We start from the raw sequence: 27,868 nt of genomic DNA, 5'->3' as shown, positions 1-27,868 counted from the left end.
GCGCCGGGGGGCTCCGAACTGCCGAGCCCAGAGGCACGGGGGGCTCCGAACTGCCGAGCCCAGAGGCGCCGGGGGGCTCCGAACTGCCGAGCCCAGAGGCGCCGGGGGGCTCTGAACTGCCGAGCCCAGAGGCACCGGGGCTCTGAACTGCCGAGCCCTAGAGGTGCCCGGGCTCAGCCCTGACACAAATTAAGCGCTGTCTGCCAATCACGCCAGTGCACTGGGTACATCCCTCTTTTTACTGCCTGCTGATCCGCCAGTGCCCCAGCTCCAGCGGCGCCCGCGCAATCCGAGCCGCCGCCCGCTTTCACCGCTGTGGGGCGCACACGCCACAGCCTCCGCCAGCGGCTCTGGGCCGCGCATCACTGCGGAGGCGCCTGGCTCGGAAGCGTGGCATGGATGCTGCAGCTGCTGCCAGGGGCGGTGCGGGCGCTTCATGATGGGTGAGTGCGGGGACCCTTCCCGCCAGGGGGCAAGTGCCCGGGCTTGCACCGGCCCCGCTTCCCGCCCTTTGCCCCGGAGCTGGAGGGAGGGAAGCGGCAGCGCCGGCGGTGAGCAGCCGCCGGCCTGCGGCGTTCAAGGGGAGGATGGCGGCCGCAGCGCGGGGCTGGCTGTAAGTACCTGGGCCGGGGGCGGCGCACCTGGGCGTGCGGGGTCTCCCCTTTGCTCAGTGCGGGGGAGCTGGCAGAGGAGCCCGGCTCGCAGGGCAGGGATTGGGCAACGGAGTGGTGGGGCTGAGGAGCCCTGTGGTGTGCAGCAGAGGCGTAGCGAGCGCCCTCCGTACCCTCCGACCGGAGGGGGCCCCGCAAGGAAGGGGGCCCCTAAAAGTGGCAAAAAAAATGTAAGGTATAACTAGGTAAGTGACATTTATTGATGCTATTGCACAATCCGTGTCGGTTTTACTGACAAAACCATGAAGTTATTATGATACATCACAATGCTATTGGCTACATCAGTTGTCTGTGGGTCAGTTTCGAATTTTAGTTGGACCCATTCAAAGAATGTGTATTTGCGTTCATAATGGCGGTCGGCGGATACATGTTATTAATTTAGTTGTTTAGTTTTTTATCATTTCCAACGCAGAAGCGTGCTTTGTGATGTCTAAGAGAATGTATAAGAGCGGAGCTAGTAAACGAAAGGCAGCAAAAGATGCCGAGAAGGAACTTGAGAAAATTCCAAAGTTGTCAACGTATTTTGCGCTGCAATCCAACTTACACGTACAGGCACATGAAACGGACAGCGCTAGCAGCGACGAATCATATCCAGAAGTGCTTCAAGTGAGGTTGAAGGTGAAGCCAGTTGTTCTACCAAACAAACTGTGACAGATATTCCAGCTGCTGCCGGGAAAGAAGTATCTGAATCTGAACCACTGACTGATGATCCAGGAGATTGGCCGTCTATAATATCGGACAGGCAAGTGTGTGACATTGTTGCACGTGACCCACCGCAGCAGAATGAAAGTTACGAATTTCCATTTAACGAGGAAAGACTGTGGTTCACAAGTACTCATTTCTATCGAACCATGGCAAATGGCGAGAAAATAAGACGTTCATGGTTAATGTACTCAGTTCAGAAAGATGCCATTTTTTGTTTTTGTTGTAAATTATTTGGCACTGGCGGCATACCGCTACGTCGTGGAACATCTGCTTGGAAAGCACTGTCAAAAAGACTTCAGCAGCATGAAACAGGCAAAGGTCATCAAGACTGTATGGTGAAATGGTTTGACCTTCGGTCAGGCATAGTAAACCGTACATCTATTGACCAACTCGAATTGCAGGCTTTTCTGAAAGAAAGATTTCTGGAGAAATGTTGTCAAACGCATGGTTGATGTCGTTATTTTACTGTCCGAAAGAAACTTGGCATTTCGAGGAAGTAATGAAAAGCTCAGCGATCCTTCGAATGACAACTTTTTGGGACTGTTTGAATTGCTTGCAAAGTATGATACTGTCCTCAGCGAACTTTTACAGAGGATTAAGAAGGCAGAGACACATGTTCAGTACCTCAGTCTACAGATCCAAAACGAGCTGATTCAACTTGTTGCCAGTAACATTCAAGAGGCCAACATAGCGCAGCTTAAAAAAGCAAAATATTATTCAGTTATTTTGGACTGTACTCCCGACGTGTCACATGAAGAACAGATGTCTGTGGTGTTACGCTTTGTTGAATGCAACGGTGAAGATGGTGTCAATATTCGTGAAGCGTTTGTTGGTTTTCTTAATGTTCATGATACAACTGGCGAGGGCTTATTGGAAGCGTTTCTTGAAAAAAGGCAAAAAACTTAGGAATAGACATTGCTGACATGAGAGGCCAAGCTTATGATAATGGCGCAAATATGAGAGGAAAGAATAAAGGAGTTCAAGCCCGCATGCTAGAAATAAATGACCGTGCCTTGTATGTACCATGTGGAGCTCACACTTGGAATCTTGTGATCTCAGACGTGGCAAAGTCATCGAAATATGCCGTTGACTTTTTCGGTCTGATTAACAGAATATACGTTATCTTTTCTTCTTCACCTTCACTTTGGGATATACTTCAAGAACATATGCCAATATCTGTTAAAGGGTTATCGGACACTCGTTGGGAGTCGAGAATTGATGCTGTGAAGCCATTGCGTTATCACCTTGAAGAATTGTGCAATGCTTTGTCATCTTTGCGAGAATATGCGCTCAAAAAGAAAGATCGCAATACAGCAACAGAAGCCGGTTAGCTTTTAGAGCATGTTACTATGTGGCCTTTTGTTCTGACTGTGTACACGTGGTACGATATACTATTTCACGTCAATAAAACCAGCAAATTAATTCCGTCACCAGATGTGTCAATTGACGTACTGCAGGCATAAGGCGGTGCTACAATGAACTTTTTGGAAGACTATCGAAATATAGGATATAACTCTGTGGTCACAAATGCACGTGAAATAGCAGAGCATATGGGTATTGAGCAGGTGTTTCCAGAAATCAGGGTGTGACGTAAGAAGAGAATGTTTGATTACGAATGTGCTGATGATTCGAGTCGTCTTTCTGCCGAAGAAAAATTCAAATCGCAGTTCTTTCTTGTTCTCACTGATCAGGCCATATCTTCTGTTTCGTCGCGATTTGACCAACTCGTGGAGTGGTATAAGTTGCTTGGATTTCTGTACAACGCTAACAGCCTGAAGCAGTGTCACAGAGAAAATGAACTGGAGAATCACAGCAAAAATTTTGAAAGAAAAATGGGAGACATTGATGCCAACGAACTCATAATGGAATTGAATCGTTTTATTTATGTCATCAAGAAAGAGAGAGGACTTGTCATGGCAAACAATTTTTTAACATATATATACAAGAACAGCCTATCCGAATCTTTGCATTTGCATCAGAATTCTTCTGACCACACCAGTTACTGTCGCTGGTGCTGAAAGGAGCTTCAGCAGAATGAAACTGATCAAGAATATCCTGCGCTCAACCATGACAGATGACAGGCTTTCTGCGCCTGCAGTTATCTCAATCGAAAACAAGATTGCCAGTTATCTGGATATGACGCATTGATTAACCAATTTGCGGAGAACAAGGCTCGAAAGAAGCGCTTTGCGTAAATACGGAATACATGTACACTGTAGGCCTATGTATACATAATATGAACCCTGTATATTGTATAAAATAAATACCGCATTCCAGTTTCTGCATTGTAAGGGGCCCCGGACATATGTTTGGAGGGGGCCACGTTCTTTGTTGCTACGGCCCTGGTGTGCAGGCAGGGAGCTTAACTCCGGGACTAGCCAGGAAATCATTAGGGCCACGCCTTCACCCCGGGACCTTAGAGGATCTAGCAGCTGCGTGCAGGGGTCAGATGCCCTCCCTTGCCCTTACCTTACTGGCTGATCAGGGGCTTGATGGTGCCTATCTGTCTTCTCCAGGACAATTCCATCCTTGCCCCAGGAGGGGACCTCCCCTGCTCCTGGTTGTTTCAGGAGATCAGGGCACTTGCTGTCACTCCACAAATGGGATCTGAATGTCCCTGCAGTTAGGAATTCTTGTGATGAAATATTGTAGCGGACAGTGTTAAGTGCTCCAGTTAGGGTGACCACATGTCCCTGATTTTATAGAGACAGTCCCAATATTTGGGGCTTTTTCTTACATAGGCACCTGTTACCCTCCACTCCCATCCCGATTTTTCATACTTGCTATCTGGTCATCCTAGCTGCAAGGGGGCGTGCTTTGTTGCTATATTTTTATATGATTTAAATGTGTGGCCCTGTGAATAAGTAGATTGATTATACTGAAAAATCGCTTACAAAACGAGACAAGCATGCCTTTGCTTCACCCAGTTACTTTCTGCCCTATTGATTTTGGGTCGCTGTTCTGAATTCTAGGTCTCTTACCCTCTTCCTAAGCAAACACTGCGTGGATTATATAAATAGCTCACTTCTCTGCTGCTCCACACTTCGTGCTTGTTCTCAGCGCATGCACAGCAGACCCCTTACTATTGCTGGAGTCCCAGCTTAAAAACAAAGGCACAGAGGTGATGAACCACTGCTAAAAGGAAAGAAGAAAGGAAGAGCAATAGAGAGGGGTGGAAAAAAACAAGAGAGGATGTGACTGACTCCCAAGGTGCCCTCTGCTCTCAGAGTTGTTCTGGTGAAGCAGAAAACCTCCAGCTTCCTGTGTGTCAAATGCTGAACAAACACCATATGCTCAATAGTTAAACAAACCTCAGATCTGTGTGACAGGAAAGTGTGAATACAGAGGTAAAGGAATCTTGCTTACTCTTCATCAGAGGAGGCATGCAAATTGGAAAGGGAAGGGCAGTGTGAGGAAATTAAGACTCTAACCTCTTTCCCTTGTCCACTGTTTTACTTAAAAAAACCAATCCAAATGTCATGCCTTTTTGAAACTCTGATATAGGAGAACGTAAGCTGCTTCTGTGGGATAACTGCAGAATTCAGACAGTGTATACAGAACCAGAAACCAGCATGCACCCTTCTTCGGACTGGACTTTCATTGAGATTTGGCTATTGGAAGAAGTCAGTCTTTTAACTGCCTAATGGTTTAGTTTCGTCTAGGATTGTCTGAGCTCTGCATTCCGGATGTTTCTCCTCTTCAGATACCATAAGCTAGCTGCTCAATATGATGGAGTCCAGAAACCAGAGGGTTCTGAACCTTGATGTACCATCAGTTATTTAAATCATCATGTAAATCAGTGACCTGTTAAACTGGAAAAACTACTCTTAATCCAACTGGGTGGTATAGCATGACACTCCTTCCTTCCCTGAATAGAAAAGTGAAGGAGGCCGATCTTTGCACTGAGGGAGGGGCAGAGTACTGTGTGTAAGAGCCACAATTACGAGCATGCCAGTATATTAGTCATTGCTACTGTAAACAGCTAAGGTGGAGCAGCAGGAGGAAGAGTCACTTTCTGATTCATTTCTCTATTTCTCATTCACATATATTGATCCTGCCTTTCCCTGTATCCTTTTTATGTGCTACAGCGTTCATTGCTTTGATTTTGTCTCCTTTGATTTCCTGTCAGGGCTGACCCCTAAGGATGCTTCAGGCCAGAGTGAAGTTAATTGTAACCGGAGATGACTTTGGCTACTGCCCAAGGAGGAACCAAGGAATCGTGGAGTGTTTCCTGGCTGGAGCAGTTTCCAATGTTTCCCTTCTGGTCAATGGCAGCGCTGCGCCAGATGCAGCACAACTGGCAAGAAGGTGAGCTGCTTACTTTAGTCCTCTTCACATGCAACCTCCCCAGACCATGTGAGCAGAGCCAGAACTGTAACATTCAGTGAATCCATAACATTCATAGACAAATGGAAAAACTCAACTTTCCCAGACTTGTGCAGGAAAACTAGAGCTAGTGCATTGAGAGACAAGGTGGGTAAGGTAATATCATTTATTGGACCAACTTCTGTTGGTGAAGAGAAGTTTTTGAGCTTACACAGAGCTTTTCTTCAGGTCACTCAGATTGTCACACCTTGTATTTAGTTGTAACATCTTGTTTAACATAAGGAGTTAACACATGTTGCAAGAGTCCGTTGAAGGTCAAGTGAGCAGTAATTTCACTGCAGTTGTAGGACAAGGAAGGGTTAGTGGATTACAGATTGTTGTAATGAGCCATACATCCAGTGTCTATCCAGTCCATGATTTTTAGTGTCTCGCACAGGTATGAATTTAAGCATTCAGGCTCTTCTTTTGAAGGTGTTATGCACATTCACCAACAGAAGTTGATCTAATAAGAGATATTACCAACCTGGCCTACCTTTTCTCTAATATACTGGGACTGACACAGCTACAACACTACTTTATTAACATAGTCAAACAAAATATGCTCATCTGCAAACGTTACTCTAAGGGTGCATCTACACTGCAGTTCAACACCTGCGCTGACCCGGGTCAGCTGACTGCGGCTTGTGCTAAGGGACTGTTGAATTGCAGTGTAGATGTTTGGGCTCGGGCTGGACCTTGAACTCTATGACCTCCCTCTCCTGGGATCCCAGAGCCTGGGCTTCAGCCGGAGCTCCAACGTCTGCACTGGAGTTAAACAGCCCCATAGCCCGAGCCCCACAAGCCTGTCAGCTGTCACAGGCCAGCCATGGGTTTTTAATTGCCGTGTAGACGCACCCTAAATGGTTCTGCTTCCTCTTAGCCACTACTTTGCACATTTCCCCCCCTGACATGTATCGGGGGTGGAATGGAGATAATCCTGATTGCTATTTCTTTCATTGTTACAATCCGGGTTTGTTGGTCTCTCGCTTTCCAGAGCACTTCAAGGGACGCCATCAGGGGAAAAGTCCATGCTTGAAAAAGCAAATGTCCTTACTGAACTGCTCACGCCCTAGATTATTAGAACTGAATGAATTTTAAACATCTCACTTATTTTTACCATTTATGCTGTTTGTTTAGTTTTTGCATTTCACTCAGTTTGATCACTGAAAGTAAACTAGTGGGTTTCACACTTTGGTTCTCAGGCACTAGCACAATTCTGCAATGTTTGGGTTGCAAACCTGTGCAATTCCAACCAAAAAAAACCACATTTTTTAACAGTCATGAAAGCATTTTACTCATATTAGGTTTTGTAAAACCATTAATAAAAAACACACACAGACAAAGAATTTTCTGGGGTATCAGGTACCTGAATTACTTTATAGATTCCTGATTACTGCAGGGGCTTTTTAAGAGATGCTGTCACACTTGGCTCTGTATCACATTACATGGTATGTTCAGGGCTCCTGGATTAACCCAGCAAATCCTTTAATATGGAGTATTATTTGTAACTCATTTAGAAGGTAAAACCCAGCTTATACCGCAGCTCCAGACTGGGTTAGTCCTTGGAAAGAGAAGTACTTCCTGAAAAGCTGGACCTGAAAAGCACTGTGTAGACTAAAAAGCATCTTTTTAAAAAGAGGGCTCTGCTGGGACTCTGAAACCTTGTGTCCCATTTCCCAACTCCAATTGTACACAGAGGACAGTTTTATATTAGCAACTTCATGCTAGTTCTCTGTGTGCATCCAAAGCCATGTTTGGAAGAGGTTTGGATATGCTTGGAGGGTGGCATGTGTGTTTTGCATGATGTGTATAACTGTAGTCATATTTTAAAGACAAGAATGCAAAACACACATGCTGTCACACTTGGCTCTGTATCACATTACATGGTATGTTCAGGGCTCCTGGATTAACCCAGCAAATCCTTTAATATGGGTTAGTGTTTCTGTGGTGTGGTGTGTAGTCGCTGGTGAGTATTTGCTTCAGGTTGGGGAGTTGTCTGTAAGCGAGAACTGGCCTGCCTCCCCAGGTCTGTGAGAGTGAGGGATCATTTTCCAGGATCGGTTGTAGATCGTTGATGTGCTGGAGAGGTTTTAGCTGGGGGCTGTATGTGATGGCCAGTGGTGTTGTGTTATTTTCCTTGTTGGGCCTGTCCTGTAGTAGGTGACTTCTGAGTACCCATCTCACTCTGTCAGTCGGTTTCCTCCCTTCCCCAGGTGGGTATTGTAGTTTGAAGAATGCTTGATAAAGATCTTGTAGGTATTTGTCTCTGTCTGAGGGATTGGAGCAAATTCAGTTGTATCTTAGGGCTTGGCTGTAGACAATAGATTGTGTGATGTGTCCTGGATGGAAGCTGGAGACATGTAAGGAAGTATAGCGGACAGTAGGTTTCCGGTATAGGATGGTGTTTATGTGACCATCACTTATTTGCACTGTAGGATCCAGGAAATGGATCTCTTGTGTGGACTGGTCCAGGCTGAGGTTGATGGTCAGGTGGAAATTGTTGAAATCCAGGTTGAATTCTTCAAGGGCCTCCTTTCTGTGGGTCCATATGATGAAGATGTCCTCAATGTAGCACAAGTAGAGGAGGGGCACTAGGGGACGAGAGCTGAGGAAGCGTTGTTCTAGGTCAGCCGTAAAAAATGTTGGCATACTATGAGGTGCAAAGAGCTTCTACATCCATAGTGGCCAGGATGGTGTTTTCAGGAAGATCACCGATGCATTGTCATTTCCTCAGGAAGTCGGTGGTGTCTCAAAGATAGCTGGGGGTGCTGGTGGCGTAGGGTCTGAGGAGGGAGTCCAAATAGCCAGACAATCCTGCTGTAAGAGTGCCAATGCCTGAGATGAGGGGCATCCAGGGTTTCCAGGTTTATGGATCTTGAGTAGCAGACAGAATACCCCTGGTCAGAGTTCTGGGGGTGTGTCCGAGTAGAGAAGAAGCCTTAAAGTAACTGGCCTCAAATTTATCAGACACAGACATAGCTTAACTATTGAGTACAAATAAATGAGGGTTCTTCTCTCTCTCTCAGATATCTCCTTTCAGAATTACGTGGGAATTAGTTTATTTTTGTGCCACACTGTGGATTTGTCTAAATGAATACTTAGTTCATTGCTAGCCAGGGTGTGAATGTATTCTGCTGCAGACTATGTGTCTGCGTGGACCCTGCTGCCATGCAGTAAGAGCTCCCTAGTGGACTTTGACCTATCAAGTTTTGAGACAGGAGTAGATCAAAGTACACTAGGGAACTATTAGTGAGCGTCAGCAGGTTCCACATGAAACTTAGCGCACAGCAGGCTAGTGCGGGGTAGATTCACACCCCAGCTTGCTGCAAACTAAGTATTTGTTCAGACAAGCCCTGTGATTGTGAAGTGTGTGTCATCCTAGACATGCTAGGCCTCATTTGGAGCACCATATGTTGCCTTATGCTGTGGTTGGGCGACTCAGCAGAAGTAAGACAGCAGGAATTAGCAGGTCTTCATAGGAGCTACAAAGCAAAACAAGCAACTGTAGAGTGTGGGAAACAGCAGCAAAAAAAATTAAAAAAAACAACTCCCCACAACTTTCAACATCCAGATGTAGATCTTTGCCTTCCCACAGCGTCCCCTGTCTGGTTCTTCTCCAGCCACTCATATCGTCCCTGAGCCCCCGTGTAAGGAATACAGGAATTCAGCCTTATTTGCTGTGGAGCTGTCGTGTGTGGCCCTCTGCCCCAAGAAACTTTGGGGGAAGTCTGTGTACAGGTTTTCAGCATCTGCAAAAGTCTATAGTGAAGTGTTGCTCTAAGATCCCATGGATCGGCATGCATTAATGTTGTAAGGAACAGTGAGCATGGGTGAAACTCCATTGCAGAGAAGCAGTAGCTGTCAATGGCGTCTCCAGGAAACTGCTTAACCCTGCACTTTGATGAGAGGAGCTGCTTCAGCCATCGGTAGTTCTGAGTATGGAAGTATTTAGATAGTCTCTGTCCCAGGCCATCCACAGTGGGGACAGATGGCTTGTGTTTTCCCCCCAAGCATCTGCAGCCTTTGGGAGCCAAATAGCCAGCACATAATTATTCCTGTGCACGAGGCAGGGCTGCCTTGGGTAATGTTAACTTGCAATGCCTTTGCAATCAGAAATTATGCAGTGTTGAGATGGCCAACTTGGCAAATATCAGGTTTCCCATCCCTCACGGCACTGCTTTGCAGATCCCACCAGATCTCACTTTCACTGAATCTATAACTGGGATTATCGATTCCAAGGCCACAAGGGACTATTGTGATCACCTAGTCTGACCTCCTGTCTCACACAGGCCGTGGAACTTCCCCAAAATAATTCCTATAGGACAGCTTTTAGAAAAGCATCCAATCTTGATTTAAAAATTGTCAGTGATGGATAATCCACTACAACCCTTGGTAAATGGTTCCAATGATTATGGTAATTATCATCACTGTAAAAATGTACGCCTTATTTCCAGTGTGAATTTGTCTAGTTTCAACTTTCAGCCATCGGATCACGTTATGTCTTTCTCTGCTAGACTGAAGAGCCCATTATTAAATATTTGTTCCCTATGTAGGTACTTATACACTGTGATCACACCACCCCTTAACCTTCTCTTTGTTAAGCTAAATAGATTGAGCTCCTTGAGTCTGTCACTAGGGCCGGCTCCACGCCACAGCACGCCAAGCACGTGCTTGGGGTGGCACGCCGCAGGGGGCGCTCTGCCGGTCGCCGGGAGGGTGGCAGGTGGCTCCGGTGGACCTCCCTCAGGCGTGCCTGCGGAGGGTCTGCTGGTCCCGCGGCTCCGGTGGAGTATCCGCAGGCACGCCTGCGGGAGGTCCACTGGAGCCGCAGAACCGGCGAGCAGCAGAGCGCCCCCCGCAGCGTGCCACGGGGCTTGGGGCGGCGAAATGGCTAGAGCCGGCCCTGTCTATCACTATAAGGCAGGTTTTCTAATCCCTTAATCATTCTCGTGGCTTTTTTCTGAACCCTCTTCAATTGATCAACATTGTTCTTGAACTGTGGACACCAGAACTGGACACAGTATTCCAGCAGCGGTCATCCAGTGCCAAATACAGAAGTAAAATCACCTCTCTACTCCTGCATGAGATTCCCCTGTTTATGCGTCTAAGAACTGCATTAAGTGTTTTGCCCACAATGTTGCCTTGGGAGCTGATGTTCAGCTGATTATCTACTCCACTCCCCAAATCTTTTTCACAGTCACTGCTTCCCAGGATAGAGTTCCCCATCATGTATATAAGGTCTACATTCTTTGTTCCTAGATGTATACATTTACATTTAGCTGTATTTAAACACATATTGTTAGCTTGTGCCCACTTTACTAACCAATCCAGATCACTCTCTCTGTCACCTGTCCTCTTCATTATTTCTTATGTTCCCAATTTTTGTGTCATCTACAAACGTTATCAGTGACGATTTTATGTTTTCTTCCAAATCATTAATAAAAATGTTAACTAGTGTAGGGCCGAAAACTGTGATCCTTGCAGGACCCCACTAGAAATAGACCTGTTTGATGATGATGATTTCCCATTTACAATTACATTTTGAGACCTATTAATTAGCCAGCTTTTAATGCATGTAATGTATGCCATGTTAAATTTAAATCTCTCTAATTTTTTAATCAGAATTTCATATGGTATAAAGTCACATATCTTATGTTAGTCTGTAAGTCTGTTACATCAACACTATTTCTTTTCTCAATAAAACTTGTAATCTTATTTTTTAAAAAAAGATATTTTTAGTTCGACAGGATCTGTTTTCTATAAACCCATGTTGATCAGCATAAATTATATTACCCTTCTTTATTTATTAATTGAGTCCCATATCAGCTGCTCCATTATTTTGCCTGGGATTGAGGTCAGACTGACAGGCCTACAATTACTCTAGTCATCCCATTTATCCTTTTAAAATATTGCACAACATTAGTTTTCCTCCAGTTTTCTGGAACTTCTCTGGCGTTCCAAGACTTATTGAAAATCAGCCCTGACAGTCCAGCGAGCTCCCGAGCCAGCTCTTTAAAACTCTTGGGTACAAGTTTATTTCAACCCGTTCATTTAAAAATGTCTAACTTTAGTAGCTGCTGTTTAACATCCTTTGACATACTAGTAGAATGGAAATAATGTTGTCATATGATATGACTATATAATCTGTTTTTTCCCCTAATACAGAACAAAAATATTTATTGAACACTTCTGCCTTTTCAGTATTATTATTGATAATTCTATCATTTCCATCTAGTAATGGACCAACACCATTGTTAGAATTCTTTTTGTACCTCATATACTTAAAAAACTGCTTATTGTCCTTAACTCTGCTGGCCATACATGTCTCCTTGTGTCCCTTTGCTTCCCTTATCAATTTTCTAAAATTCCTAGTTTCTGATTTATATTCATTACTGTCAACTTCCCCTTTCTTCCAGTTGTTGCATTTTTTATACCTGCTATCATATCTCCTCTAAACCAGGTTGGTTTTTTAATCAGTGCAGCCTTCTTCCTCAATTGTGGGATTGTGGCTTTGGGGCATCTAGTAAAGCGTTCTTAAACAATTTCCATGCACATTTTTCTGATTAAAGTCTTGGTTTGCATATGGGAAATCCCTTTGCATAGGTGGGGTTTTATACCACTGCAGGGGTTGTGTTCTGGTTTTGTCTCACAGCATTTAGCTTGTCAGTTTTCAGTACTGCTCAGTTTACTTTGTACTGCTCTTCTTTGTTCCATCGCTCACAAGACACTAGTCTACAGCCATGTTTGCAGGTTTTAAGAAGCTGAATAATTACAGCCTCAAAGAAATAAGATGCTGGTCTAGTAGTCTGAAAAGAAATATACAACCTGAATGTCCCCAGGAGTCAACACCTACAAAGTCTGAAACATCTTTTTTCCTTGTTAGGCCCCTCATTATATGCTGCTCTGAATATTGGCTTCCAGTCTAACGGGGCACCTCCCATCATGCCCCAGCTGAAGACACCTCCACAGCCACAGTAGAATATTGGGTGTTCTTGCAAAGTTATGTTAAAAAAGCACAGTGAAGACAGGCTTAAGACACAGGGCCGCCCGGGGAGGCGGGGGGAGCAGGTGGGATAATTTGCCCCAGGCCCTGCAGGGGCCCCATGAGAATTTTTCGGGGCCCCTGGAGCAGGGTCCTTCACTCACTGTGGGGGCCCCAGAAAACTCTCGTGGGGCCTGGGCCCCCGGAGATTCTTCCGCTTGGGATCTTGGGCAGCAATTTGGCAGCGGGGGGTCCTTCTGCTCTGGAACCCACCGCTGAAGTGCCCCGAAGATCCGTGGCGGGGGCTCCTTCCGCCTCGGGACCCCTGGCCGAAGTGCCAGGTCTTTGGCGACAATTGGGTCTTCGAGGCACTTCGGCGGCGGGTCCCAGAGTGGAAGGAACCCCAACGGCCGAATTACCGCTGAAGTGGGGGCCTCCCGCCGCCGAAGACCCCAGGCCTCCTGAATCCTCTGGGTGGCCCTGTTAAGACAATCTCCCAATGTGCCAACAAAATTTGGTTGCCTGATGTAGACAGGATGTTCACTGAAGGTCAACTTAATTCACACTGGAAAGCTTGGGGACATTTTAGAGATATCACTGAAGACAAGGCTTGCCTATTGGAAATGGCCCTGAGTGCAAGTTTCACTGTATCAGTCGCCCAGAGAGACATAAAAATATCGAAGGAACTGAAGTATACATAAGGGGAATTCCCTGCCCCCTCTGCTGGTTTGGCTGGACCAGCTGTGTGCTGCAGCAGGTTTGTGTGGCTGGTGGGATGCTGCTAGCATCAGGCCACGTCCAGACTACCCGCCGTATCGGCGGGTTAAAATCGATTGCTTGGGGATCGATATATCGCGTCTAATCTAGACGCGATATATCGATCCCCGAGCACGCTTATATCGATTCCGGAACTCCATCAACCCCAACGGAGTTCCGGAATCGACAGGGAGAGCTGCGAACATCGATCCCGCGCGGTGTGGACGGGTGAGTAATCCGATCTTAGATATTCGACTTCAGCTATGTTATTCACATAGCTGAAGTTGCGTATCTAAGATCGATTCCCCCCCCCATAGTGTGGACCAGCCCTCAGAGCAGGAGTTGGTGATCAGAACAAGGCCCGGATGTTGCAAGACTTGAAAACAACTTTAATATCTTGTCTCACTCAGCTAGTTGTGAGACACTCCTAAAAAAGTTTATTGTTCACCTTGAATTGCAACTCCACCAGTATCAACGGCAGTACACAGGAGCGGAGACTCAGACCTGCCATTCTTAGGTTATTTTATAGCACTATGTAGATAGATTCCAACATCTTATTTTTACTGGAGATAGACAGGTCTTTTAAAACATTTTCCACAGTATTTTCTTCATTCTTTTGTCAGCTCAATTGTGATTGAACATCAATGTCCCTTATCTGTTATGTGCTGCTAAAACTAAAACATTCGATGGAAAAATTCAACATTGTCAAATGGAAGTTGATAATCTTCCCTAGTCTCATTCGTTTTTTTTGTAGCTCAGATGCAGAATGTTAGTTGCACAAACTCTACCACATCTGGGTACATTTAGAAGAAAAATTCTAACCAAACCACATGTCATTGCCCTCTGTTTTCACTTCCTTTCCCATCAACGCTAATTGCAAATCGTGTGTATAAACAGTGACTTCATTCTGATCCTCCTGCTTGACATTTACCTAATCTGGAAGTATTTCTGCTGCTCCCTCCACCCTCTCCTCTGACTGCTAACCACATCGCCCTCACTTCCTCAGTGAGCTGTGATGACCCAACCATTGAATGAATGGAAACAGCACAGTATAAGGCCTTGTCTGCCTGCAAAGTAGTGTACTCAGCCTCCAGAGCACCTCTTACATCAGGGTGCAATGCTGCAAGAGGCCCTTGTCGCCAGTGCCTCCTGGAAGCTGTCTGCCTCTCACCAGGTCTCTTGTGGCTCAGCCCTCTGGCCACGTCATAAAGTTCAGTCCCCTTCTGGGATAGTACAAGGTCCAACTGATCGTCCAAGCTAAATGTTCAAATAATAATTCTTCCGCCCTCTCAGGCTCCATTGCAATGTTTCTATGGGCCCTTCCTCAGGCCTCCCTCACAGGAGCCTGACTTGCTCCGGCAGAGGTCTCCCTTTGTTACTTCTTGTCTTAGCAGGTTTTCCCTCACTGCCTCCCTGGCAAGTTCCCCATGACATCTCGCTACTCTGGTCAGCCCTGGCTCAGGGCTTCCCCCACAGGAGCCTAACCTACTCCCTGGGGGCCCTTCTACCTGACTTTGTCCCTGGTTAAGCCCTAGTACCCTCACAGGTGCCGGACCCTGCTCTGCAATCCACCCTCCCCCCACTGAACTCCTAGCGCTATGTAAGTAGCAGTTCATGATTATCTGCAGCTGGGATCACTAATGATCATTAAACTGCCATATCGCTATCAGCTGGGGGCTAGCTAGTATGTGACAGAAAAGGCTGAGCCTGGCTTGCCTTGAGGGCCAGCCAGTGACATTACCCTAGATAGGGTTTATTGGGATAGCTAGTCCAGCAAACCCTCCTACTGTAGGCACAGCTTATACCAGCAAAAGTGTGCTTTTGCTGCTGGAGTTTATTTCATTCAGGTAATTGGTATCTGATTACTCCCAACAAAAGAGTGCTTTTACCGGTATCGCTTATACAAGCTCCCCACATGAAGTAACCTATATGGCAAAAGGACTTTTTTGCAGGTATAAACTGCATCCCCTTGAGGGCTTTTGCCAGTATAAAAGTGTCATAATAAAACTACACTCCTAACCAACACTACTATACCAACAAAAGTGTTTAATGTAGATCAGGCCTAAGAAGCCTTGTCTCTGTATAAAAGGCTTTGTAATCAGAAATAATGGGAAGAAAAACAAGAACAAGATGCATGACAATTAGATGTGTTGTTTGACCAGATCTTAAAGTTTGCCAGAGGGAGGCAGTGACTACTCTTATGCAACAACTTTATTTGTGTAAATGTGTTTGTATTTGCCAAGCAGAAATCCAAAGATGCTCCACTGGCATAAGTTCTTAGAAGCATTGCACAGCAGAGCATTGCTTTCCCTGGTGTCAGACACTGTGATATTTACTAACGTGACATCTGTATGCAGATATTTCTATCTTTATCATGTCACCACTTGTAATAAAAGCTGACAAGCCCAGCCAGCTGGTGGTTTCCAAGGTAGGGATATAAACAGGATGCCAACAGAGATCCATTTTCTTATAAAGAAAGAGAACAGAATTCACCCAACAACACTGCTATTCGATGACACGCAGCTTAAAGCAAGAGCTCTGTGTAAGGGCCTAGGAACATCCCTTCCAGATTCCCAGCTAGGAATTCAAAACAACTGAAGATACTGGTCTCAAAGAATGAATCCCAGGTTTTGCACTGGGCCCAGCACGTAGCTGGTCAGGACTTGGGGTCAGGAGACAGACATGTTCAGAGATACTCAACTACATTCTGAACTCAGCATTTATTGTGACTGCGGAAAGGTCAATTATTTCAGCAGGAACATTTGCTCAGAGCTCTCACACTGAGAAACAACAAATCCTTGAAAAGGAAATGATTCTAATGATTCATTTACCTAGTTTATTCCCCTCCCTTGTTTGCATTCACCACAAGAGTGCGTTCTCCTTCCCTACCCCTGATTTGGATGATGCAAAAAGTTTTTGAGAACACAGCCAGTGGGCTGGCTTTGACAGTTACCCTTCACTCAGGAGAAGGAACTGGATGCTGTCCCATTACTGAGTGCTGACAATATGCTCAGTGTGGTACAGAACACAAAACAGACTAGAATTCTGCCCCAAGGAGCTTACTAAATCCTCCTGCCTGATTCCTATGGATAGCTCCGTTGGGTATTTGACACAAGGTGTGTGCCCAAGTTCACAGAAATTGTGTCTTTTTGGCTTTGTTCAATCACAATGTAGTTAAACCCTGATGCTGCACAGCTGTTGCCTTTCTGTATATTACCCAGAGATTATCCAGACAATCTTGTAAACATACATTTGCAGGTCTCTGTCAACTGATCACAGAATTGTGGTTATTGCTTAACACACTGGATAGAACTGATTTAGAGGCCAAGTGAATCCCCCAGCTTACTTTAGGGGCTCTCTTCAAAATGTTCAAGTGTTTTGCATTTGAGGCCATTGACAGCAACGGTGGTTGTGACAAATCAGCGGTGTCATCAGATACAACTATTCTGCTTTACAAATGGTATCAGTTTACTTAGATTGGCTTTAGATTCGGATTTTTAAAAAACAATTTGTGTTAGTGGCCAGGAGTGACTGACAATGCTCATTCCGGAAGGGGGCCCATGCATAGTAAATGGGTGGAGAGGGCACCAGACTGCAAACCAGGAGAGCTGCATTCTGTTTGGCCACTGAGCTGCTGTGTAGCCTCGGACAAGTTATTGTCTCTGTGTGTCAATCAGTGCAGTGAGGATAACAATCCCTCCCCTCCTTTGTAAGGAGCTGTGCAAGAGTAAAGTATTGCTACTGTGTAGGTGTAAGGCAATTATCTGCCCCAGGCTGGAAATTTTCTTCTAAGGAGGGGTAAGGGTTGTCCCTCCCTGTTCCTAATGGACATGAGTCTTTGGGATCCTCCCCACATATCTCAGTTTTCATTGTCCCTTTCTGTTCTTGTTGCTCAACAGTGGCTGGAGAGGTCCCTTTTCTATGCTGAGAGGCACTGCAGCCCGTGGAAGTAATGCCCGTTGGAGTCAGTGGACAAGCTCCTATTGACTTCAGTGGACACTGGGTCAGGTTCTGGTGTTGTTCCCTCCATACACCTGTACCCCACTGACCTGAATAAAGTGTGCCTGGCATCAGGAACAGAACCTTGTTCCCTCATGGCAGTGCAAATCACTGCCAAAATATTCCTTTTGCTTTGGTTTTCCATCCAGTTTAGTTAACGTGGGAGAGTATCTGTCCCCAGCGTTGGAACTGTTAGGAACACCATCCATTGCAGAGGATCTGTTGCTGAATACATGCATTAAACGGCTTAAGGTATCCCAAAGAAAACACACACATGTAGAACAGGAAGCTGACACGTTATCAATAGCCCTCAGAGGACTATAGAGTTAGAGATCTAAAGAGCAGATGGTCAATCCCTTTGCCAGAGCAGAATATAGCTCCTCAGTAGAGAACTTACCAGATGGTCAACTGATCTTAGCCAAAGTTTTGGAACATGGTTGAAGGTACCTCAAAGCCTCCTTTTACAGTGAAAACAAGCCCAACTCTCTTAACCTTTGTGACTTCAGCATATCTGCTGAGGGGAAGGGAAGCCAAGAAGCAACACAATTGGGAGCAGGATATGCTCATGGATTCCCCACGATCCAGGGGACTGTCAGCTGCATTCCCTGTGGATCCAGTGGCCTCTAGAGTCTTTCTTCAGGCTTTCCTATCCCTTCCCCATAACTAGAAAACTCCTACGTGGCCAACCATACAGAATATCCATTGTAAGTATTCCAGCCCCATGGAGTGCCCTGTCACTGGGAAAGATCAAACCCCAGAAGCAGAGCTGCACCAGGGAATGGTAACTGTTCCCAGGTGGGTTCAGCTGCATTGGGATTAACTGCATTGGGGCCTTGTGAAGAAGGTTCTCTGGCTCCAGCAGCTGTTTTCAGCGCCGTGTCAGGTAAATGTGCTCAGAGCATGTAGCTGGAAACAACTGCTGGATCCAGAGCCCTGTCCACACTAGAGCACCTCATGTAGCTGACACCAGTACTGCCTCCCCTAGCAGGCTAAAAGTGGGGCTTATAGAAGTCAGGACAGACTGGGGAACCCAGGAGTGGGGCTGGTTAGCGTGTGGAGTTTTGAAATAAGTTCACTTTTGCCGACTTTGTTGTGGAATCCAGGCCAGAGTTCCTACTGGCCTTTGTAGCAGCTACATGTAAAGGTCACATGAAAGATTGGATTTAAATGGTTACAAACCCAACAGTTTTAAGTTATGAAGGTACAATGGCAAAGTTCCTCAAAGCGGCCACTCAGAGACTCGTACTTGAGAGACTTGGGAGTGCTTGAACGCAGCAGCCTTGTGGCAGCAGAGCTAGAAAGAGAGGCACTATATTATTCCTCCGCCCCTTCCTGGGTCTTTAGGAGACCCAGGAGTAGCTCTGGGAGAAGTTTCAAAGCAGAATTCAGCCAGCACAGAAGCGTTTCCAGAAGCAACAGAGAAACTAACATATCTAAGCACTTGTGGTTCCTGTATTCATTGTAGGGGAAACCATAATAAACACTGAGCAAGAAAATGTAATTGCTATGCAAAGCATTTCAGTAAATGACATTTTAAGAGATCTGCTGGCTTTTGTTAATTTTTAATCCGCAGTTATTAAGTCAGACCCTTGCTGTTATTTAAGTATAGGCTTTGCATTTATCCTCTGCCAACTCTCTGCTGTTACCAGCCTTCTCTAATAAAGAGAAGTGCTAATTTGTACAACACCATCCATGTTGTTCACTCAGCAATTGTCCTTGTGCATAAACAGAAGACCTGGGCACTGTCTGTGATCACAAATCCAGCCTGTTGAACTGAGTTGCCCTTAAACTCTGGTGTTTCTTACCACACACTTATAGCTTGCACTGTTACCATAATATCTATATGTCTTATGTACTGTGTATAACTGGATTTTATCAAAGGGCATCTTAAAAATAAACTGTCAGGCAAACCTGGAATATCCTGTAAGCAATGTATTTTAATGTAATAAATGCCATCTCTGGATGCACTGTCTATGAAAATACCAGTGAACTGCTGTCAGAAGCAGAGTGATGAGGGCCAAATTCACTATGGTGGAGTTACAGGAGGGCAGTTTGGCCCAAGATGTTTCATTGCTACTGTTCCTGCCATTCTGTCACACAGAATCAAAGACATTTGAAGTGGAAGGGACCGATTAGATTGTCTCCCAGCAGACAACACAGGATTGATCCCTGGAGAGGAGCTACTCTTGTTCAGCATTTTGCTCTGCTTCTCTTTCCAAAGGAGCAGCATCTCTAAATTCCATGACTGAAAGAGACAATGAAACCCCTCCACATAAATCCAGCTCCTTAACTAGGATCTCACCCACTGGCTACAGGAAGGTGAAACTTAACCAGCCTTTTGTTCATATTCTAGGCATAACATTCCAATAGGTCTGCACGCCAACTTGTCCGAGGGCTCTCCTGTCTGCAAGGCACTCAAGAAGAACTCCTCCCTGCTCAACAAAGACGGATTCTTCCACGGAAAGATGGGATTCAGGACGGTTCTAGCAAAAGGTCTCCTGAAAATGTCAGAGGTGGGAAAAAAAGCAGCTGACGCTACCCAAACACTTTCCATAGATATAACTTTCCCTAGAATCATTTTGCTTTATTGCTCATCCATAGATCATGTGGAAAGCTTCTCCAGGTCAGAGCTCAGGGTGAGCTCCAGGATTAACATGGCCTGTGTTGGAGACTATTGTCTTGTAGTTGGAACAGGAGCCTGGCAGGCAGGCGGTCTGGGTCCTACTACTAGATCTGCCTTGTGACTATGGGCAAGTCACAGTGCTTCTCTGTGCCTTAGTTTCCCCACATGCGGCTATGTTATAACCACTTACCTAAGTGGATGGGGTTTTACAGGAATTATTGTTTATAAGGTGTCCTGAGATCATTGCATGGGAAATGCAATAGAAGTGCTTATTAGGATTAATTTGCCTGCTGAGAAACTGTTTGATTCTGATAGTTGTCAGCTTGAATCATTAGAGTATGTTAAACACATTGACTTGGTGGGTTGATTTTTTTATTTGCGCATAAGCTTTCATGGGCTAAAACCCACTTCATCGGATGCATGCAGTGGAAAATACAGTAGGAAGATATATATACATAGAGAACATGAAAAAAAATGGAAAAGAAGCTGTTGAGGAATTCCACCATGATTTCAACAACTTCCGGATCAAACTCAGCCTGGACCAGTCCATACAAGAGATCCACTTCCTGGACACTACAGTGCTAATAAGTGATGGTCACATAACCACCATCCTATACCGGAAACCTACTGACCGCTTGTACCTATTGGGTTTCCAGGAAGTGGGTGGGCAGAAGCCCACCCACTGCTAAAGGATCCCCCACCAGCCTAAGGGGAGGATCTACAGAACCTCAGAACCCAACTTGCTGGGTTGGTGCAAGAGGTCTTCATCTGTGTTCAAATAGGATTTTGGTAGCAAGTAAGAGACGTTTCTTGGCTTAAATCTAGTCTCCAGTGACTCTTTTAGAACACGAAGCCACCACACAATTTAACACCTCTGGGTGTATCTTCAGGAGAGGCCCAGGAGCGTAGTAACAAGTGCTAAGGTGCTTGGGCGGGTCAGGGTAGGAATCACCCACACAAAGGCTGGCAAAAGCCAAGAGCCTTCACTTTCCTGTTGCTTGTGAAGAGCTGCACATTCAGCCATGGATGATAACATTCAAGGATCAGAGGGGAGTCGTGTTAGTCTGGATCTGTAAAAAGCAACAAAGAGTCCTGTGGCACCTTAGGGCTTGGCTACACTGGTGCTTTACAGAGCTGCAACTTTCTCGCTCAGGGGTGTGAAAAAACACCTCCCTGAGCGCAGCAAGTTACAGCGCTGTAAAGCACCAGTGTAAACAGTGCCCCAGCACTGGGAGCACAGCTGTAAGTTAACCCCCTCAGGGAGGTGGAGTACCTGCAGCGTTCGGAGAGCTCTTTCCCTGCGCTGGTGTGTGACCACATTCGCACTTCAAAGCGCTGCCGCGGGAGCACTCTGAAGTTTCGAGTGTAGCCACGGCCTTATAGACGAACAGATGTATTGGAGCATAAGCTTTCATGGGTGAATACCCACTTCGTCAGACGCATGCAGGGGAAATGTCCAGAGGCAGGTATAACAATGCAGGCAAGAATCAGTCTAGAGATAACGAGGTTAGTTCAATCAGGGAGGATGAGGACCTCTTCTAGAGACTGCGAATGGCTAGCCAACCACAAAAGCAGTCTCTCCTCCCTTGGTGTTCACACCTCAACATTCAAGAAAAGGCTCCTCAGCGAACCTGGCAGTGGTGTCTAAAGGCCCCAGCCAGGCCAGCCCCGTTGCACAGACCGAAAGGTCAGCAGGGCCTGACTCAAAATGCATACAGCGATGTTGGACTGATGACATTCACTGTAATGGGAACTGGAAATCCAGCTCCCTTAGGAGGAGCTGAAGCAAAAAAAACTTCAGGACCAGACTTCAAAGAGAAACTGCTGAGCTTCAGTTCATTTGCAAATTTGACACCATCAGCTCAGGATTAAACAAAGACTGTGAATGGCTTGCCAGCTACAAAAGCAGTTTCTCCTCCCTTGGTGTTCACACCTCAACTGCTAGAAGAGGGCCTCATCCTCCCTGATTGAACTAACTTTGTTCTCTCTAGACTGATTCTTGCCTGCATATTTATACCTGCCTCTGGAAACATCCACTGTATGCGTCTGACGAAGTGGGTATTCACCCACGAAAGCTCATGGTCCAATACGTCTGTTAGTCTATACGGTACCATGGGACTCTGTCGCTTTTTACAGATCCAGACTAACCCAGCTACTCCTCTGATATTTGGGTGGTTTTGACAATCTCACTCTCCACATATAGCCCCGCTCACACAGACGGTGCTCTAGGGGCTTGATCCTAGAGAGCTAATGGGAACCAAGGGCCCTTGGCAAATTACAGAGCAGAGTCCAGGGTTGGCTTTGCTGCCAGTTGAGGATGCTCAGCACGTCCGAGAAGCAGGCCCTACATAAGTAATAGTGGACGGTGTGGTGGATGGGGCGCGTGTCCTCCAGTGAATATTTTGTCCCAGACGTCTCCTATTCTCTGCACTAGTGACAACTCTCTCTTCTTCCCCCGCCCCCTTCATTATTTAGGTGAAACAGGAGCTAACAGCACAAGTTGACCTCTTCTGTGAATTGACAGGTCATGTCCCTCATCACATTGACGGACACCAGCATGTTCATGTTCTCCCAGGTAGGGTGGTGGTGATATTCCTCCCAGCCCCCCAGAATTAAGGATAATTCTGCTTTGAGGGAACCCTCCCATTCTCGGTTTGCTGAATGATCCTTTATACAAAAGGTATTTGATCAAGAACTATAGTATGAAATGTCCCCATCCAGTATGAGAGGAAATTATCCTTCCTGTGCCTGAATCAGCTGCCATTTAACTTGCCTTTCGCTGCCTCTAACACTGTGAGGATCTTTACAGTCCTAGAATGGCAGCTTCCCTTCCAGGGCTGACAGTTCAGTGCAGAGTTTTCCTTTACTAATTCCCTGCCCCATCACAGTAGGAGTCAAGCAGGGAACGGGCAGCTGACTGGCCATTCTGAAACTCAGAGCATTACAATGCTGTTGGGGGAGATTTTTTTTAATATTTTTTTTACCATTTTATAAATACCTGGGTGTTTCTTTCCCCCGTGTTTTATTAGCACCAGACATTTGAGATGATTGTGCTTAAAGGCATCGCGTCAAGAGAAGAGACTCTTTAATCCAGTGGTCCCCAACCTTTTTTGTCTGGCGGCGGCAGGAGGCGTTGCTGCCGAATTTCGGCAGCATTTTGGGAGATGCTCGACTGCCGGCCAGGACGCGGGCGCTATGCGTCCATGGGCACTGTGTTGGGGACCCTTGCTTTAATCCTCTGGTGGAAGGGGGGAATATACAGAAATACGAATGGCAGTTAGATGACTGACTACATTTTGTGCCTTTGAACATCTTCCCTTCTTCCCCCGGACGTCTGTGCTGGGCTGTCCTTTAATGGCAAGGCTCTGTGCTATGCAGGAGATCTGGCTAGCTGATCGTAAGGGTCCCTTCTAGCCTTAAATGCTCTGAATCGTTCTGTCTGCCCAAACCAGCAGTTGTTTTGCTGCCATTCACTGCAGCTTTATGATCTCAGCAGCACATTTTTTATAATTTAAGTAGCAGGAATTGCACATAATATATTAGAGCTCATATGTTTCTCCCTCTTCGCTGGGCACAGAGGAGAGATTTGTGGGTGGGAGGAAGGGAGCTATGCTATACTGTCCTGTGCCCCTTCCTGTCATATACATGCAGGGCAGAGGTCTGTGTTCAAAGAGGCTAGTAGTCAGGCCAGTCAGAGAAGAGCTGGGAAGACATTTTATGCTGCATGTTTCCCAGACACTTCTGGATCATAGATGCTGAAAACACCCAGGGAAGTTAAAGCTTCTGGGTGGAGGGTGGAAATTTCCCTGGTTTCCCTTTCTCCAGAACAACTCAAATGCTGCCTGTTAATACTTAATTATGACAACAAAGGGCAATAAATATTAGATTTAATTATAATAGGAAGAACTGATCAGATTATGCTCCCAAGAGGACCAGGCCTGGTGAGAGAAGTTATTGTACTGATCACACTGTCCTAGGGGGATTTTGTGCAGCAATGGGAGGTGCCAAACCTTCTGAGGTGCTAACACCAGAGCTTTGCCTGCAAATACCCAGGAGTATATCATGCACTTTTGAAGGTTTCAGCCGAGCTGTTTATCCACCATAGCTGTGGTGTCGGCTTCAGGGAGCAATAAATGGTGTACAGCTGCTGACAAGACTGGAGAGGTTTCCATTTCTGCCAGTTTCCCATGACAACAGTAATTGATCAGCTGAGCCTCACTCAGAGAGGTACATTGGGAGATCTGACAGTGGGCCACAGAGCTGCTATTTCTAGGATGAGGAATTTGGTGCTGCAGCTGCAGAGCAATTGAGGCCCCACTCTTCAAGCAAGTCTCTGAGAATCACAGGGCCTGACTGGAGTCACCTTTCACCCGTCAGCGAAGATTCAGATAGAGAGTAAGCCTCATTGTAGGCCAATCAGTTCATTGCAGCAATGGAAAACTTCACTGGAGGCTGGTAATTTTAAAGCAATGAGGTGAAATTGACACATAAAGGTGCAATCAGGGCCAGCTTGTATGAGCAGGGTCACGATGTATGTGTCACAATAGCTCAGGATGTCTCCATCCTGAAGAGCCTCTACTGTGAACTCCCACATTAGCAGGTCATATTAAAGCTGATGATGTCTTCAGGGACAAACAGCCCCTAATGCTAATAATGCTTTGTATTTATGGAGCACTTTCCATCCAGAGATCTCAGGGTGCTTTACAAAGGTGGGAGAGCATCTTTATTCCCATTTTACAGCCAGTGTCACTGGAACCCTTTTAATACTGGGGATGCTGAAAGCCAGTCCCTTACCCCTATCCATGCCTCCCTCCCCACCCCCCGCAGCTGAGACTGGGAGTAGTGCCATGTCTCCAGGAGTGGGGGATCCAGACAAGGGTAAAAGGCTAGGGGCAGGCACGGGGCCAGGAGCAGAGCCCCGGGCACAGGGCCTGCACCTGGCACCCCATGTGCGGGACCAGTAGCAGAGCTCTGGCTGCAGAGTAATGTTACCAGATGCTGATGGGATTCTTTGGACACTGTGCTTTGTGGGCTGGAGGGAGGTAAAGGGAGAGGGTCTTGGGACGCCTCAGAGATGAGCCTTTCAGGGGGAGAAAGACCAGGTGGGATTATATATTTCAATCGAAAGGAAAAAGGGAGCTAGTTATCTAATTTCTAGCTAAATTCTCTCTGGATTTTCTTGTAGGGGTTAGACATGTGTTTGCACAAGTGTTAGAGGAGTATGGGATCAAGTATACACGTGTGCCAGTAGAACCAGGCCTTCGCAGCTGTGCGTGGATAGAGCCACCTCTAATGGACTTTTATCTGGGAGTAGAAAAAGATTCCCTTGACACACTAGATGTGTTTAAAAGACATGGAATAAGGTAAGACAGACACACACATCGCATATATACATTAAAGAATTCAGATCTTACCAGTTCTTGATGTTCTTCATCTTCCCACGCAGACCATTACAGAAACAGACAGCAGGCATTCTCCTGCCTCAAAGGGGCAGTTTCTGTAGTGTTTTGTGTCTCCTTTGGACTCAAAGGCACAGATACAAGCACTAGGTTACTTACAGGAAACACCATCTTGAATCAGGCAATTGGCCTACAACTGCTGCTGATTTATAGCCTCCCACAGCACCAGGGGTGGTAGACACGTGGCACTGCAGCCTCCCACTGAGTATTGAGGGAAAATGTAAATACCAAGTTCGGTATGCAGTATTGTAGCCATGTCAGTGCCAGGATATTAGAGAGACAAGGTGGGTGAGGTAATTCTTTGATTGGACTAGCCTTCTGTTGGTGAGAGAAACAAGCTTTCAGCTTCAGCACCTGCAGAAGAGCTCTGTGTAGCTTAAAAGTTTTTGTCACTAACAGAGGGTGATCCAATAAAAGATATTACCTCACCCACCTTGTCTCTCTAACCTCTGTTTGTTCATGTCTATTTTAGTTCCAATTCTCCATCTAGTCTCCTGCTGGCCAAAGGCAGCTAAAGGGGGCAAACTGTGATAAAACAAACACATGCAACAAGCAGTCATAGAGAGATGGAGGAAGACAGAATGGCTGAATCCAAAAGGAAGTAGAGCCAGAGACCTATGAAACTGATCTCTAGCACCTGTGCAGGCCGTTCAAACCAGAGTTCTTAAAGTGCTTTGGCCATGACTCTGTATAATTGATATGACCCTATGTTTATTGTGCAGTAATGATGCTATGTCAGATTTCATCAGTTTACAATTAAAAAGACTGAGTTGCTGTCAGTCCTGCAAACTCAGCCTGAAATCTGAAAGTCACATTGGGGTCTTGCCTGCTTATGCACCATTAGCAGTAATACAGAGTAAAGCAGCCACTCACATGACATTCTGGTGCTTCTGGGAGCAGCGTAGGCCTGCCCCCTGCTTGCATGATCTCATATACCCAGTGCGTGAGGTCATGCCACACAGAGGAGGCTCCATCTTTAAGAGCTTGCTGCCCTGCCCCCATCGGCATGATCTTGTACATATGGTGCATTCAAGGTCATGCCAGACAGAGGTGCCATTTTTAAGAGCTGGAGGGGGCAGAGCAGCATTCTCCCAGCCAATACCACATCCGGTACCAAACAGGGGACAAACCTTTCAAAAAGAGGACCATCCAGTTTAACACCAGACAAGTGGCCTTCCTAGGCCAAGTGCTGTCCTCAGTTATACCTGGGAACTTCATTGTGTTCTAATTCTGCACTCCCTTTTGAAGCCATTTGGGAGTGCACAGGTGAAACACCAGAAAGTTTGCCCTGCAGCTGGAACATAGCCAGCCGTTCTGTGGCTAATGCATAGGAATGCATAGCCTCTGGCTCCCTCCCTGTTGGGTTTGTTGGCTCTTCAGTACTAACTCTAGTAAACGCCTGTAATTTTGTCCCTAAAGCAAGCAAGCATGTCTCTGCTACACACCAGGGCCAGAGCTGGTAGCAAGCTTTCCCATTTTACAGTCGGGTTTACACAAAATTAAGCTATCAGAGGTAACTATAACCTGAAAGTGTGATGTATTCATTTTTAAAAAATGAAACTTTCAATAACAACACACTGTTTTAATACACAGTAGTAAACAGTATCCTGCACGGTCACCACCAAAGTGGGTCTACAGCCAGAGCCCCAGCAAGAGCCATATCATGACCTATTTAAACATTCTCCAACCAAAGGCGTGGGCCGTGGGTTGACTTATTGGGGCTCTGGGGGAGCTGGGGCTTCCCACAGCACACAGCCTGCAGGAACGGTGTCAAATGACGGTGCTCTGTTAATAATGAAAGGAGGAGTTATCTTGTTCAGTGTAGTTGTATTTGGTTTTATTTTGTATTTAAATATTTACACTAACAAGATTATTTGAAAGTAACTTTTTTTTTTTAAAGTCTAACACTACAGCTACATTTCATGCCTTTTGTTCATATTAATTTTTGTATCCTCCCCCCAACAGGTGGGCTGACGTTTATGTAGGTTTGAGTACCATGGGCAAAAACATGTCTGTCAGCAACATTCAGAGTGCCATTGATACTGCTGTGGCAGCTTTTGCTACCAAGGAAAACTCTCTGATGACTCAATTTTCACCTCAACATCAGCAAAGCAGAACAGTCACAATTGAACTGATGGTACATCCAGGGTACCCCACTATTCCACCTGTTGGAGGCTGTGGAGAAGGACCGGATGATTTTTCACAGTCATGGGAACGCTTGCATGAACTCCAAACATTAATGAATCCAGACTTGCAAAGCTATTACAAAACAAGGAACATTCAACTTTGTGCATTTAAAGATCTTTAA

The 27,868-nt window shown here is 45.9% G+C and overlaps 1 protein-coding gene across 2 annotated transcripts; it reads left to right on the top strand.

The window, feature by feature from the left end:
* Window positions 1–357: 357 nt before the first annotated feature.
* Window positions 358–27,868, top strand: YDJC (YdjC chitooligosaccharide deacetylase homolog). Of its 2 annotated transcripts, none has more exons than XM_050924007.1 (6): window positions 358–443; window positions 5,506–5,684; window positions 19,832–19,991; window positions 22,577–22,676; window positions 25,287–25,464; window positions 27,526–27,868. In XM_050924007.1, the coding sequence occupies exons 2-6, from the start codon at window positions 5,521–5,523 to the stop codon at window positions 27,866–27,868; spliced, it is 945 nt and encodes a 314-aa protein (XP_050779964.1). In that variant the 5' UTR covers window positions 358–443; window positions 5,506–5,520. The 2 variants fall into 2 exon arrangements, with proteins under 2 accessions (XP_050779964.1, XP_050779963.1); XM_050924006.1 differs by lacking the exon at window positions 358–443 and adding an exon at window positions 502–613.

The sequence above is a fragment of the Gopherus flavomarginatus genome, chromosome 15, assembly GCF_025201925.1.
Source record: "Gopherus flavomarginatus isolate rGopFla2 chromosome 15, rGopFla2.mat.asm, whole genome shotgun sequence".
NCBI lineage: Eukaryota > Metazoa > Chordata > Testudines > Testudinidae > Gopherus > Gopherus flavomarginatus.
Note: the sequence above shows the minus strand (reverse complement) of the source record. Positions and strands in the feature narration are given on the sequence as shown.

Excerpts from the sequence above, each read along its gene's own strand:
- YDJC (XM_050924007.1), top strand. The coding sequence starts at position 5,521 with ATGCTTCAGGCCAGAGTGAAGTTAATTGTAACCGGAGATGACTTTGGC. Across the intron at positions 5,685-19,831 it reads GCAGCACAACTGGCAAGAAG|GCATAACATTCCAATAGGTC; the intron begins GTGAGCTGCTTA and ends TTCATATTCTAG. Across the intron at positions 25,465-27,525 it reads TTTAAAAGACATGGAATAAG|GTGGGCTGACGTTTATGTAG; the intron begins GTAAGACAGACA and ends TCCCCCCAACAG.